We start from the raw sequence: 11,605 nt of genomic DNA on the forward strand, positions 1-11,605 counted from the left end.
TATTTGTTGTTTTTATTGAACTAAGTGGAATAGCCCTCTGCTATCGATAGCTTTGTGTCTATCGGCCTACAGTTGTTTTTGTTGTTGCGGCGCGGTGGCAAGAAAGTGATCGAGAGCGCGAAAAAGTTGGCCGGATTTTTTGCTGCTAATAAACAAAGCGTAAAACGTAACTGGAAAAATGGTGCTACCTCTGCTGCAGCGTTCCTCGCTCCGCTCCGTGCAACAGCTCGCCAAGCCTTGGGCCGCGTCCGCCGGCAGCCAGCGTTTGGTAAGGATTGCACACAAGTGTCCCGTGTCCCCCCGCACCCGCCCTAGCCACCGCCTGAGGGCCTTATGTAATGCCTGCTGCTGCTGTTGCTGCTGATGCACTTCTGCAACATAAACCTAAAACTGCCAGCCAATTATCCATAATAATTTGTTCAAGGCTAGGTGGGAATAGCAAGAACCCGGCGTTTCGTAATCGTTACACAATGCATGCATCCACATCCAGTGAGTGCGCCTGGAAAATGCACACAAAATCTCTTCTCTGCAGGCTCCCTCGGGAAGCATACTGAGTGAAACGCTCTCCACTCCAATTTGATTGATTTTTCGCACTCACTCTTCCCAACAGCTTACTTTGCGGGTCACATGTAGGCAGCCAAAACAAACACGGCGAAAAAAGAACTCGCAAAACTCGCGAAACAAGTTGTAATTCAGTGAAAAAAAAAACAAGAAATGTGTGCCGGCAATTGAATTCTAAACCGGTTAATTGCTTATTCACATCTTTGGCAGCCGACACCTGAAATACTCTCCCTTTTCTGCTCTGATTACCTGGTTTTAGCTCTCATGCGGGTAAGGAGGTGTGTCCGGCACTCGTAATAGTTCCATCAGCCTCCTGATAGTGGAAGTCGCTCAGAGATTCTAAAAAGCTCTCATTGCAAACACTGAGGGGCACAAGAATAGCTTTCCAAATTAAGGAGGAATTTAATTACTTGATATTCTGCCTAAAAGTATTTTTATACAATTTTTTTAAATTTAAATTTGAATTCATTTTCGAAATAGGAAAAATTTTGCAAACAAATATTTGTTTTATTAAATAAAAAATGAACCCTTTACTCCCCAGATAAGGAATTCTTTATAAGATTTCCACAAATAAGACCAGACCCAAGCTGATTAGCCAAGCACCCCATGCTGGGAAGAGTCTTCGTCGTCGTCACCCCTCCTCTCCGATTTCGCACTTGCCCACTCTGCTGAGCAATGATTTTATTATGTATTTTTTTTTTTTAATATATTTCCGTCGAGAGCCTCGTTTCGACTCAAGTTTTATAACCGCTCCGTTGCTTATCGCCTCAGTCACCTCCGAGCAGCAGCCGTGGTCGAGTGTTCGTCCTCTGATTTCAGTTATCTCCAGCCCATATCTCTCGCATAATGGTGGGATCGGATCGGATCTCCCTTCAGAAGCCCACACTTAACTCTCTCTCTCTCTCTCTCTTTGCAGGCCTCCCAGGATTTCCGCGTGGAAAGCGACACATTTGGCGAACTGAAGGTGCCTGCGGACAAGTACTATGGCGCCCAGACAATGCGCTCCCAGATCAACTTTCCCATTGGCGGGACCACCGAGCGGATGCCAGTGAGTGTATATGTAGCTTATGGTGGCTCAAAGAAAACCTATATCTAGCTGACTCAGGGAAGAAGCAAGTTTAAGCACCCATTAGTCGGCATTTTATAAATTAACAAGCTTTAAAAGGTTTAGTTAAGAGAAGAAAATGGGTACTCAAATTCTTCTGTTTTATCTTGAAAACATTCTAGTTAGAGCGAGACGGAATTCACAAGATTTATTTATTTGTTGGGTTAATTTGTTTGAGATTAGAGAAGTGCATAGAGAAAGCTACACAGTTGTTTTTAATTTATTTTAACCACTAAAACTCTTACGATTCTCAAGTAGTTCAAGTCTCATATGAGAGGAAATAACCATAAAAGGGTTAACAAGAAGAGTTTCTAATTGGAAAAAGAAGGTCTCCATTATTATTATTAACTAAATCACATTATTTTATTACTAACTGAATCATATTTTCTGGCAATCCCTAGAAACCCGTGGTCCAGGCCATGGGCATACTGAAGAAGGCCGCCGCCGAGGTAAACAAGGAGTTCGGCCTGGACACCAAGGTGAGCGAGGCGATCTCCAAGGCGGCCGACGATGTGATCTCCGGCAAGCTGTACGACGATCACTTCCCGCTGGTCATCTGGCAGACGGGCTCCGGTACCCAGAGCAACATGAACGTGAACGAGGTGAGTACTCTCTTTCTCTCTCTTTCTCTCTCTTTCTCACTCGATCCTCACCTTATCCTCACCCTCTCCAGGTGATTAGCAACCGGGCAATCGAGCTGCTGGGCGGCAAGCTGGGCTCCAAGACGCCGGTTCACCCGAACGACCATGTGAACAAGTCGCAGAGCTCCAACGACACCTTCCCCACCGCCATCCACATATCGGTGGCCTTGGAGCTGAACAACAACCTCAAGCCGGCCATCAAGACGCTGCACGATGCCTTGAAGGCCAAGTCGGAGGAGTTCAAGGACATCATCAAGATCGGACGCACCCACACCATGGATGCCGTGCCGCTGACACTGGGCCAGGAGTTCAGCGGCTATGCTCAGCAGCTGGCCTACGCCCAGGAGCGCATCGACGCCTGCCTGCCGCGTGTCTATGAGTTGGCCCTGGGCGGCACTGCCGTGGGCACTGGCCTGAACACCCGCAAGGGTTTCGCCGAGAAGTGCGCCGCCAAGATTGCCCAGCTCACCAGCCTGCCCTTCGTGACGGCACCGAACAAGTTCGAGGCTCTGGCCGCCCGCGATGCCATGGTGGAGGTTCATGGCGTCCTCAACACGATTGCCGTCAGCCTGATGAAGATCGCCAACGACATTCGTTTCCTGGGCTCGGGTCCGCGTTGCGGTCTTGGCGAGCTATCGCTGCCGGAGAACGAGCCCGGAAGCTCCATCATGCCCGGCAAGGTGAATCCCACGCAGTGCGAATCGCTGACCATGCTGTCTGCCCAGGTGATGGGCAACCAGGTGGCGGTGACCATTGGCGGCTCCAACGGTCACTTTGAGCTGAATGTCTTCAAGCCGCTGATTGTGTCCAATGTGCTGCGCTCCATCCGGCTGCTGTGTAAGTACCATTAAAGGTGGCCTGTCGGAGGAGCAAACTCCTGCCCAGAGTGGTTCTCAGTTCTTTAGTTATTTACCAAACTCTGCCTGCTCCTTTCCAGCCGATGGCAGCCGCACCTTCACTGCCAACTGCGTGAACGGCATCCAGGCGAATCGCGAGAACATTGCCAAGATCATGAACGAGTCCCTGATGCTGGTGACTGCCCTCAATCCCCACATTGGCTACGACAAGGCCGCCAAGATTGCTAAGACGGCGCACAAAAATGGAACGACCCTCAAGGAGGAGGCCATCAACCTGGGTTACCTCACCGAGCAGCAGTTCAGCGAGTGGGTGCGCCCCGAGCAGATGCTGGGCCCTAAGTAGGCTACCAGGACTACTCTCACACACACACACACACACACACACACACACTCTGACCGATCCACAAAAATAAATGAATAAAACCGAGAAAATGCTGAAGCAAATCGTGGTCCAGCGGCGTCATTTCTGGGAGGCGGTGGAGGTGCGGGCGCTGCGTCTCTTCCACGACAACAGTAAGAAGAAGGAGGAGGCCAAGTTCCGGCTGGAGAAGGACACCTTTGGGGAGCTAAAGGTGCCGGCGAACCGACTGTACGGAGCCCAGACAATGCGCTCAAAGCTGAACTTTCCCATTGGAGGGTATGCCGAGACCATGCCGGTAGGTACCAGAGACTCCTCCTGACCCTGCCTCTGAATCCAACTCCTTGCTTAGATGCCCCTGGTCCAGGCCATGGGCATACTCAAGAAGGCCTGCGCCGAGGTCAACAAGAACTTTGGCCTGGATCCGCAGATATCCGACGTGGTCTCCTGTGCCTGCGACGACGTCATCTCGGGCAAGTTCTACAAGCAGGGCCACTTTCCGCTGGTCATCTGGCAGACAGGCTCCGGCACCCAGACCAACATGAATGCCAACGAGGTGAGCTGGCACCAGATACTGGCCAAGCCCAGGCACTGATCCTGATCCTGCTCCTGCTTCTCTTCCTCCTCCTGCCAGGTAATCAGCAACGCCGCCATCAGCATGATGGGCGGTGAGCTGGGCTCCAAGACACCGGTGCACCCAAATGACCATGTGAACAAGTCGCAAAGCTCCAACGACACCTTCCCCACCGCCATCCACATCTGCGTGGCCATGGAGCTGAATGAGCGACTCATTCCGGCGGTGACGCACCTTCGCGACGCCCTCAAAGCCAAGTCGAACGAATTCAAGGACATCATCAAGATCGGACGCACTCATCTGATGGACGCCGTGCCGCTGACACTGGGCCAGGAGTTCAGCGGCTATGCCCAGCAGCTGACCTACGGCCTGGACAGGATCGGGACCTGCCTGCCGCGCGTCTACGAGCTGGCGATAGGCGGCACTGCCGTGGGCACTGGCCTAAACACGCACAAGGGCTTCGCCGAGCAGGTGGCCAAGCGGATAGGGGAGCTCACCAGCATGCCCTTCGTGTCGGCGCCAAACAAGTTCGAGGCTCTGGCCGCCCGCGATGCCATGGTGGAGGTCCATGGAGTGCTCAACACCCTAGCCGTCAGCCTGATGAAGATTGCCAACGACATTCGTTTCCTGGGCTCGGGTCCGCGTTGCGGTCTTGGCGAGCTGTCGCTGCCGGAGAACGAGCCTGGGAGCTCCATCATGCCCGGCAAGGTGAATCCCACGCAATGCGAATCGATGACCATGCTGTGCGCCCAGGTAATGGGCAACCAGGTGGCGGTGACCATTGGCGGCGCTAACGGGCACTTTCAGCTGAATGTCTTCAAGCCGCTGATTGTGTCCAATGTGCTGCGCTCCATCCGGCTGCTGGGTGAGTTCTTCTCAGCTCCATTCGCTGCTTATTCCCCCTAATCCTCTCCTGAACAGGCGACGGCTGCATGTCCTTCAGCAAGAACTGCGTGGAGGGGGTAAGGGCTAACAAGGACGCCATCGACAAGATCATGAACGAGTCCCTGATGCTGGTGACGGCCCTCAATCCGCACATTGGCTACGACAAGGCTGCCCAGATCGCCAAGACGGCGCACGCGAACAAGACGACGCTGAAGGAGGAGGCCCTCAAGACCGGCATCACCGAGGAGCAGTTCAAGGAGTGGGTGGACCCCAAGAAGATGCTGGGTCCCAAGTAAACGTAATTTTTTTCTCAGTTTTGCAGAATTTTAAATTGAAAATTGTATGTTTTAATTACGGTTATAATTATCGGGTAATAAATTTGGCGCTAAGAAATTTGAAATTCGCAGTGTGACCATAAATAACCTATTCAGAGTTGTTCCGAGTTTCCAGCTTATTGGTATATGTCCCCGCTATGTTCTCCACTTTGGGGTATGATTGCTCAGTGCTGTAACTGGTCACACTTTTCTTGCAGGTTTTAAGTGTTTTTTCTTTGTTTTTATCGCGAAATCCTGCTCTTCGAAGAGCATACAAAAAATCTATAAAATATTGAAACCGTGCGGCGGCTTGATACCTGTGCAACCGATCCAAGCACCTGTGTAATTTAGCCCTGAATTGATATTGGCCAGTGCTGAAAAGCCGATTATCTAACGAAAAATTATCGATGTATTAACGATTCGAAGTTCGAACGCGAGCGAAGCAACCCAAGTGATTAAGTCAGCCAGCAAGGCAAGTCGGCTCCCGTAAATTATCTGTCCAGTCCCAAAACTGCTCAAAATCTATACCCCTTTCTCTCGCCCTCTTCGCAAAAGGAGATAACAAATTTCGCTAAATAGAACCAAAACACCTTTCGGCCAGGATTGTTCGGCAGACCGTTTTGCCTTGCACCGCCGCTCATCCCCCCACCAACCCGCTGTTGGCCTTGCAACATCAAATTTGCGACGCAAAAACAAAACACACGCACACACAGACTTATACCGATACACCACCCACACGCCAGCTGTTTTGTTATCGCGTTATCGATCGCACACATGAGCGACAGTGGCCGCGAGGAAGAAGAGGAAGAGCGATAAACGGAAAAAGCGAAAGAAGAAAAAAAACGGAATATAAAAGGTGAATTTTTCAAGTTTAAAAGGGAAACCGATCTTGAGGGTCTTTTCTGAAAGCATTTGCAGGTCCGGGCGGGCGGAAAGATGTCTGTGCGACTGCTGACCGTGCGACTGATCAAACATGGTCGCTACATTTTGCGCAGCTACTGTAAACGTGATATACACGCCAACATTTTGGACCAAAACCAATTGAGGACAAGAAGCAAGCGAGGCTTTCCCCTACCCTCCAGCGCCGCCAATGTCCTGCGGGTACGTGACTGTCGCTTCTGTCGCACCTATAATCCATATTAACCCCTCCGTGATCCCCGCCAGCCTGCAGCACAGCCGTCGGCAGCCAAGTCGGCGCCCAATCCTCCGGCCAGTGTCACGCCTATTGCTCAGGTACAGAGCAACAATGGCCTGTTTCGCGTCGGGCAGCATGCCCGGAAACTCTTCATCGACAACATCCTCAGCCGGGTGACTACCCAGTACTCGGAGGAGCTGCGCCAGCGAGCCACACGCAGGCTCTTCTTCGGCGACTCGGCTCCATTCTTCGCCCTGGTCGGCGTCAGCCTGGCCTCTGGCACGGGGGTGCTGAGCAAGGAGGATGAGCTGGAGGGTGTGTGCTGGGAGATACGAGAGGCGGCCAGCCGCCTGCAGAGTGCCTGGAATCGTGATGGTATATCCGAGACCCTGGACAGTAAGTTTACCATTGATAACTTGGACGTGGGACCGGCCATAGCCAAGGGCTGTGCGGCGGTAGTCTATGCCGCCAGCTTTAAAAAGGAGGATGCCCTGGATGCGGAGCCACTTCAGTCTAAACAGGATCCTGCTGCTGCCGCCCCCTTGCCCGTGCCCGCCATGGCCCCCAATAGCTGGACCACCAGGGAGATGATGTCCCCCTTGCAAAACATGTCCCGCTTCGTGCACAACTTTGGCGGCTCCGTGGACAACATCTTTCACTACAGTCAGCCCTCGGCGGCCAGTGACTTTGTGGGGGAGCTGGAGAAGCAGCAGCAAGAGGAGCACCAGCAGCAGGCGCCTAATCCCTTGACGGAGGCAAGACTTGACACCTCCACAGACAACTATCCGCTGGCCTTGAAGATGATGTTCAACTATGACATCCAGAGCAACGCCCTGTCCATTTTGCGGGCCATGTACAAGGAGACAGTGCCGGCGCGTCAGCGTCGCATGAATCCCGCCGCCGAGGAGTGGGAGCGTCTGCTGCAGAACCAAACCCTGACCCTGCCGCCGCATCCGAACATTGTCTGCATGTTTGGCTTCTTCTGCGACGAGGTGGGCAACTTTCCCGATGGCCATGTCCTGTATCCCGTGGCCCAGCCGCAGAGGATCAATCCGCAGGGCTATGGACGAAACATGTCGCTGTATCTGCTGATGAAACGCTACGATCACAGCCTGCGCGGCCTCCTCGACACGCAGGAGCTGAGCACCCGCACGCGGATCCTTCTGCTGGCCCAGATGCTCGAGGCGGTCACCCATTTGAGCCGCCACGGCGTGGCCCATCGTGATCTCAAGTCGGACAATGTGCTGGTCGATCTGCAGGACGATGCCTCCGCCGTGCTGGTGCTCTCCGATTTTGGATGCTGTCTGGCGGACAAGATGCACGGCCTGCGTCTGCCGTATGTCTCCCACGACATTGACAAGGGCGGAAATGCGGCGCTGATGGCGCCGGAGATTATCAACATGGTGCCCGGGCCCTTTGCCGTGCTCAACTACGACAAGGCGGATCTGTGGGCATGCGGTGCCCTGGCCTACGAGATCTTTGGCAGCCGCAATCCCTTCTATTCGAACAGCGGCGGCCTGGCGTTGGAGCGCGGAGAGCTGACCCATTCGCTGCGCAACAGCGACTATCGGCCGGAGCAACTGCCCCCGATGAGCGACACCTGTCCCCCGCTGCTACAGCAGCTGGTGTACAACATCCTCAATCCGAATCCTTCCCGCAGGGTCAGTCCGGACATTGCTGCAAATGTGGTGCAGCTGTTCCTTTGGGCGCCCTGCAAGTGGCTCAAGGCGGGTGGCATGCCCAACAGCTCCGAGGTAAGAGAATTAACAACCTTTAGTTATTCTCGAATATTAACCCCGCTCTCTTACAGATCCTCCAGTGGCTCCTCTCGCTGACCACCAAGCTGATGTGCGAGGGACGTCCTCAACTGGACGGATCATCGCCCGTGTCCGCCAGCGGCAGGCGTGCCTATGTGGAATACCTTCTCATCTGCAGCTTCTTGGCGCGCGCCCGCCTGCGTCGCATTCGCGGCGCCCTCAACTGGATCCAGAACGCGGTGGCGTTGTAGGCGGAGCAGCCTTCCCTCTTCTACTTGTTACTCTGAGAAAATCAAATGAAAACGCGTGTGATACCAATATATTTTACATATGTATTTATAAAAGAATTCAAAATTAACCGTGCAATTTAATCGTGCAGTTCTTTTAGGAGAATCTGCTCTTCCTGGCGCGCCTTCGCCAAGTCGGTTACCAGCTGCTGGCAGCGCTCGGTCACAGTCTTAGCTTCCTTGGACGTCCTTTGAACGTCCTCCATAGACTCTTCCGGCAATTTTTTAATGTTGCCGTGCATCGCCTTAAGGGTCTGCAGCTGCGACTCCAGGAGTTCAGCCTGCTTATTCATTTTAGCGCTTGGTATTTGGTTATTCAATATAATCCGCCGAGGTTTGTGCTGTGGGTATTAAATGCAGGGAAATAACAAACTGGAGAATTTGTTTGCTTATTTTGCCACGCTAGAGGTGGCAAAACTCAAATGCCCGATAAGTGATAACGATAGAACGATAACGGAGACCTACCAGGGCTGAAGTCGAATTTGCGATTGATGCCAATTCTCTTATTTAATTTTTTCACTCATTAGCTCTCCCGCTCTCTGATTGCCAGCTACACAAGAGACAAGCAATTAATGAGAGCTTGAGAGCCACAATTAATCATTGGTCATTGGTCATCATCACCATTTTTTTTACTCAAATTCAACATTTCTTACTCATTGCACAGATCAGCTCGCTGATTCTTTAAGAGCAACGATTAAAATAACTCAAAGACCCAATGAAAAAGAACAACTGTTGTTGTTAATGGCATTTATTGTAAAAATATTGTTTTTATTGTTGTAGCAAAGACAGACTTTAATTGGGCCAGTTTCTTCAGTACAAATTCATACATTTCTGGGAGTCAAGTACCAGGCGAACATAATCAGCAGAAGGTGGATTTGCATTAGTGCAAACGAATATTTTCACTCAAATTACGATATTATTTTTACTCAATTATCGATATCTCTCAGAGCTATATATCAGCTCATCTTCGCTCTCCTTCTCTTTGTTCGTTAGTTACGATCTTCGGGGAATTAAGATGCAAAGTTAAGAGCACGTTTTTTATTCTCTTAATTACGATTCCGCTCAGCGCTGCGAGTGCTGACCTTCGCTCTCCTGTTCTGTGTTCGCCAGCTACGGTCTTACGCAAATTAAAGAGTAAAGATGAGTGCAACCCATTACTTGCGAATACCGTATCTGAGCTGTCCAGCCCAGAGAAATATCGTAGTTTGAGTGAAAATATTCGTTTGCACTAACGCAAGTCAACCTTCTGCTGATTCTGTTCGCCTGGTACTTGACTCCCAGAAATGTATGAATTTGTACTGAAAATGTACAAATTGAAACCTTGTTGCTACAACAACAAAAACAATATTTTTTACCATAAATGCCATTAACAACAACAACAGTTGTTCTTTTTCATTGGGTCTGTGAGTTATTTTAATCGTTGCTCTCAAAGAATCAGCAGGCTGATCTGTGCAATGAGTGAGATATGTTGAATTTGAGTGAAAACAATGCTGTGCACTCATTTCTGCTGTCTAAATCCCAGAAGAGAGTAACTGGCGAGCAAAGAGCAGGAGAGCGGAGACCGTATCTGAGATGAGCAACTCAGAGAAATATCGTAATTTGAGTGAAAATATTCGTTTGCACTAACGCAAGTCCACCTTCTGCTGATTATGTTCGCCTGGTACTTGACTCCCAGAAATGTATGAATTTGTACTGAAGAAACTGGCCCAATTAAAGTCTGTCTTTGCTACAACAATAAAAACAATATTTTTACCAACATTTAAACAACTATAAATTTATTTTCCGTACAAAAACAAATGTAACTAAAAGCAGTTTTATTGGCTAATCTCCACGCGACTGACGCACAGTTTGTGGTCGTAAAAGGAGCAGGTGGCCATGACGAGCGGTCCATCGCTGTCTCCTGGTCCACTGGGCGCCCAGTCGGCGCCATAGCAGATGCTTTTGTGCTCCTCATAGGCACCCAGCCACCGCAGCGCCGGCTCCTTGGCATCCAGCTGCACCACGCTAAAGTTTGTGTACATGCAGGCGGCCAGGATGAGATCAGGACGAGCGCGATGCGGTTTCAGCCGCCAGATACCTCCGCCCAGGTCCTGCTCGGCCAGCGTTCGCTTCATGGAGCGGGTGTCGAACAAGCGCAGCTGCTCGTCATAGCTGCCGGTGAGCAGGTGATGCTCGTGCCCCGGATGACTCAGTAGACAGGTGACGCCCGCCATGTGGGCACGATTTGTCCAGGCCCGTTGTTCCGTGCGCAGATCGTGGGCCAGCAGGAGCATATCGTCGCCACCGCTGTACAGGAGATGTGGGGACCAGCGGTCAAAGGCACACGTCCAGGCTTCGAAGCCGTGAGCGGGCCAGGATCGCTGACGCGTTAGCCCACCGCCGGCTGAGTAAGTAAGGAGATTCAGGCCGCCCTTGGAATCGGAAATGGCCAGTTGAACCTGATTTTCTCCTTCTAGCTGCCGCCAATCCAGTGCCAGGGCCAGTGGTTGCTCCTCCCTCTCTCCCTCCGCCACCTTGATCGACAGACATGTGCGTTTTCCGAGCTTCTTTTCAGCAGCATCAAACTCGTAGACTTCTAGTTCACCCACGGAGCTAACGGTGGCCAGCTGGGGTCCACTGTCGCTGCTCAAGGCTGGCAACCACTTCATGTCCAGTATGGCAGCCGTTTCAATGCATTGCAGTCGCTCCAAGGTAGTATTGTTGGCCTCCCCGAAGTGATACAAGTACACACGGCCCTTGCGGGGACGCGGTCCTGTCTCCTCCTCAGTAGCCTCTCCTTCCGCCTGGACAAGCTGGTAGGTGCCACACGCAAAGTATCCAGACTCGAGGCCATCTTGGGGCAGCCACTCGACGGAATCCGCCGAGTATTCCGTATCTTCGCTGTGCAGCGTTGTGAACATTGCCATGACCGGTGTTATCGATAATACAACTAATAATCGATGACAGGACCAGGGCTGCGCAGTGGCCGTTAACGTTTGATATTGTTATCCCTAGCACAGGTGCTTCTTAGATCAAAGAAAGAGCTTGAACATTTTAAATGTAATGAATCACCGTGATAGGATATATATAGTTAGTTCTTACCTTGCACGGTTCCACCCTGACATATCGGTAATATAACTAATCATCGATAA

General features: G+C 51.4%; 4 protein-coding genes across 5 annotated transcripts; 3 read left to right on the plus strand and 1 right to left on the minus strand.

Annotated features, from left to right (window-relative positions):
- Positions 1-67: 67 nt before the first annotated feature.
- On the plus strand, positions 68-3,608 carry Fum1 (Fumarase 1). 2 transcript variants are annotated; one of them, XM_017173707.3, is made up of 5 exons: positions 68-268; positions 1,478-1,609; positions 2,068-2,268; positions 2,340-3,144; positions 3,245-3,608. In XM_017173707.3, the coding sequence occupies exons 1-5, from the start codon at positions 179-181 to the stop codon at positions 3,505-3,507; spliced, it is 1,491 nt and encodes a 496-aa protein (XP_017029196.1). In that variant the 5' UTR covers positions 68-178; the 3' UTR covers positions 3,508-3,608. The 2 variants fall into 2 exon arrangements, with proteins under 2 accessions (XP_017029196.1, XP_017029197.1); XM_017173708.2 differs by lacking the exon at positions 68-268 and adding an exon at positions 1,309-1,410.
- On the plus strand, positions 3,578-5,375 carry LOC108079384 (probable fumarate hydratase, mitochondrial). Its single transcript, XM_017173705.3, has 4 exons — positions 3,578-3,820; positions 3,875-4,078; positions 4,157-4,961; positions 5,018-5,375. The coding sequence occupies exons 1-4, from the start codon at positions 3,578-3,580 to the stop codon at positions 5,275-5,277; spliced, it is 1,512 nt and encodes a 503-aa protein (XP_017029194.1). The 3' UTR covers positions 5,278-5,375.
- A 148-nt stretch (positions 5,376-5,523) lies between these two features.
- Positions 5,524-8,553, plus strand: Pink1 (PTEN-induced putative kinase 1). Its single transcript, XM_017173704.3, has 4 exons — positions 5,524-6,151; positions 6,214-6,396; positions 6,460-8,184; positions 8,241-8,553. The coding sequence occupies exons 2-4, from the start codon at positions 6,232-6,234 to the stop codon at positions 8,436-8,438; spliced, it is 2,088 nt and encodes a 695-aa protein (XP_017029193.1). The 5' UTR covers positions 5,524-6,151; positions 6,214-6,231; the 3' UTR covers positions 8,439-8,553.
- Positions 8,554-10,232: 1,679 nt separating this feature from the next.
- On the minus strand, positions 10,233-11,386 carry LOC108079350 (diphthine methyltransferase). The gene has a single exon (XM_017173657.3). It carries the CDS (start codon positions 11,378-11,380, stop codon positions 10,289-10,291), a length of 1,092 nt encoding a protein of 363 aa, XP_017029146.1. The 5' UTR covers positions 11,381-11,386; the 3' UTR covers positions 10,233-10,288.
- Between the last annotated feature and the right edge of the window lie 219 nt (positions 11,387-11,605).

The sequence above is a fragment of the Drosophila kikkawai genome, chromosome X, assembly GCF_030179895.1.
Source record: "Drosophila kikkawai strain 14028-0561.14 chromosome X, DkikHiC1v2, whole genome shotgun sequence".
In the NCBI taxonomy this organism is placed as follows: Eukaryota; Metazoa; Arthropoda; class Insecta; order Diptera; family Drosophilidae; genus Drosophila; species Drosophila kikkawai.

Bases quoted from the DNA above. Each gene is read 5' to 3' on its own strand.
- Pink1 (XM_017173704.3), top strand. From the start codon at position 6,232: ATGTCTGTGCGACTGCTGACCGTGCGACTGATCAAACATGGTCGCTAC. The intron at 6,397-6,459 runs GTACGTGACTGT...GATCCCCGCCAG, and splicing joins GCGCCGCCAATGTCCTGCGG to CCTGCAGCACAGCCGTCGGC. The intron at 8,185-8,240 runs GTAAGAGAATTA...GCTCTCTTACAG, and splicing joins GCATGCCCAACAGCTCCGAG to ATCCTCCAGTGGCTCCTCTC.
- LOC108079350 (XM_017173657.3), bottom strand. From the start codon at position 11,380: ATGGCAATGTTCACAACGCTGCACAGCGAAGATACGGAATACTCGGCG.
- LOC108079384 (XM_017173705.3), top strand. From the start codon at position 3,578: ATGAATAAAACCGAGAAAATGCTGAAGCAAATCGTGGTCCAGCGGCGT. The intron at 4,079-4,156 runs GTGAGCTGGCAC...TCCTCCTGCCAG, and splicing joins CCAACATGAATGCCAACGAG to GTAATCAGCAACGCCGCCAT. The intron at 4,962-5,017 runs GTGAGTTCTTCT...TCTCCTGAACAG, and splicing joins GCGCTCCATCCGGCTGCTGG to GCGACGGCTGCATGTCCTTC.
- Fum1 (XM_017173707.3), top strand. From the start codon at position 179: ATGGTGCTACCTCTGCTGCAGCGTTCCTCGCTCCGCTCCGTGCAACAG. The intron at 269-1,477 runs GTAAGGATTGCA...CTCTCTTTGCAG, and splicing joins CCGCCGGCAGCCAGCGTTTG to GCCTCCCAGGATTTCCGCGT. The intron at 2,269-2,339 runs GTGAGTACTCTC...CACCCTCTCCAG, and splicing joins GCAACATGAACGTGAACGAG to GTGATTAGCAACCGGGCAAT.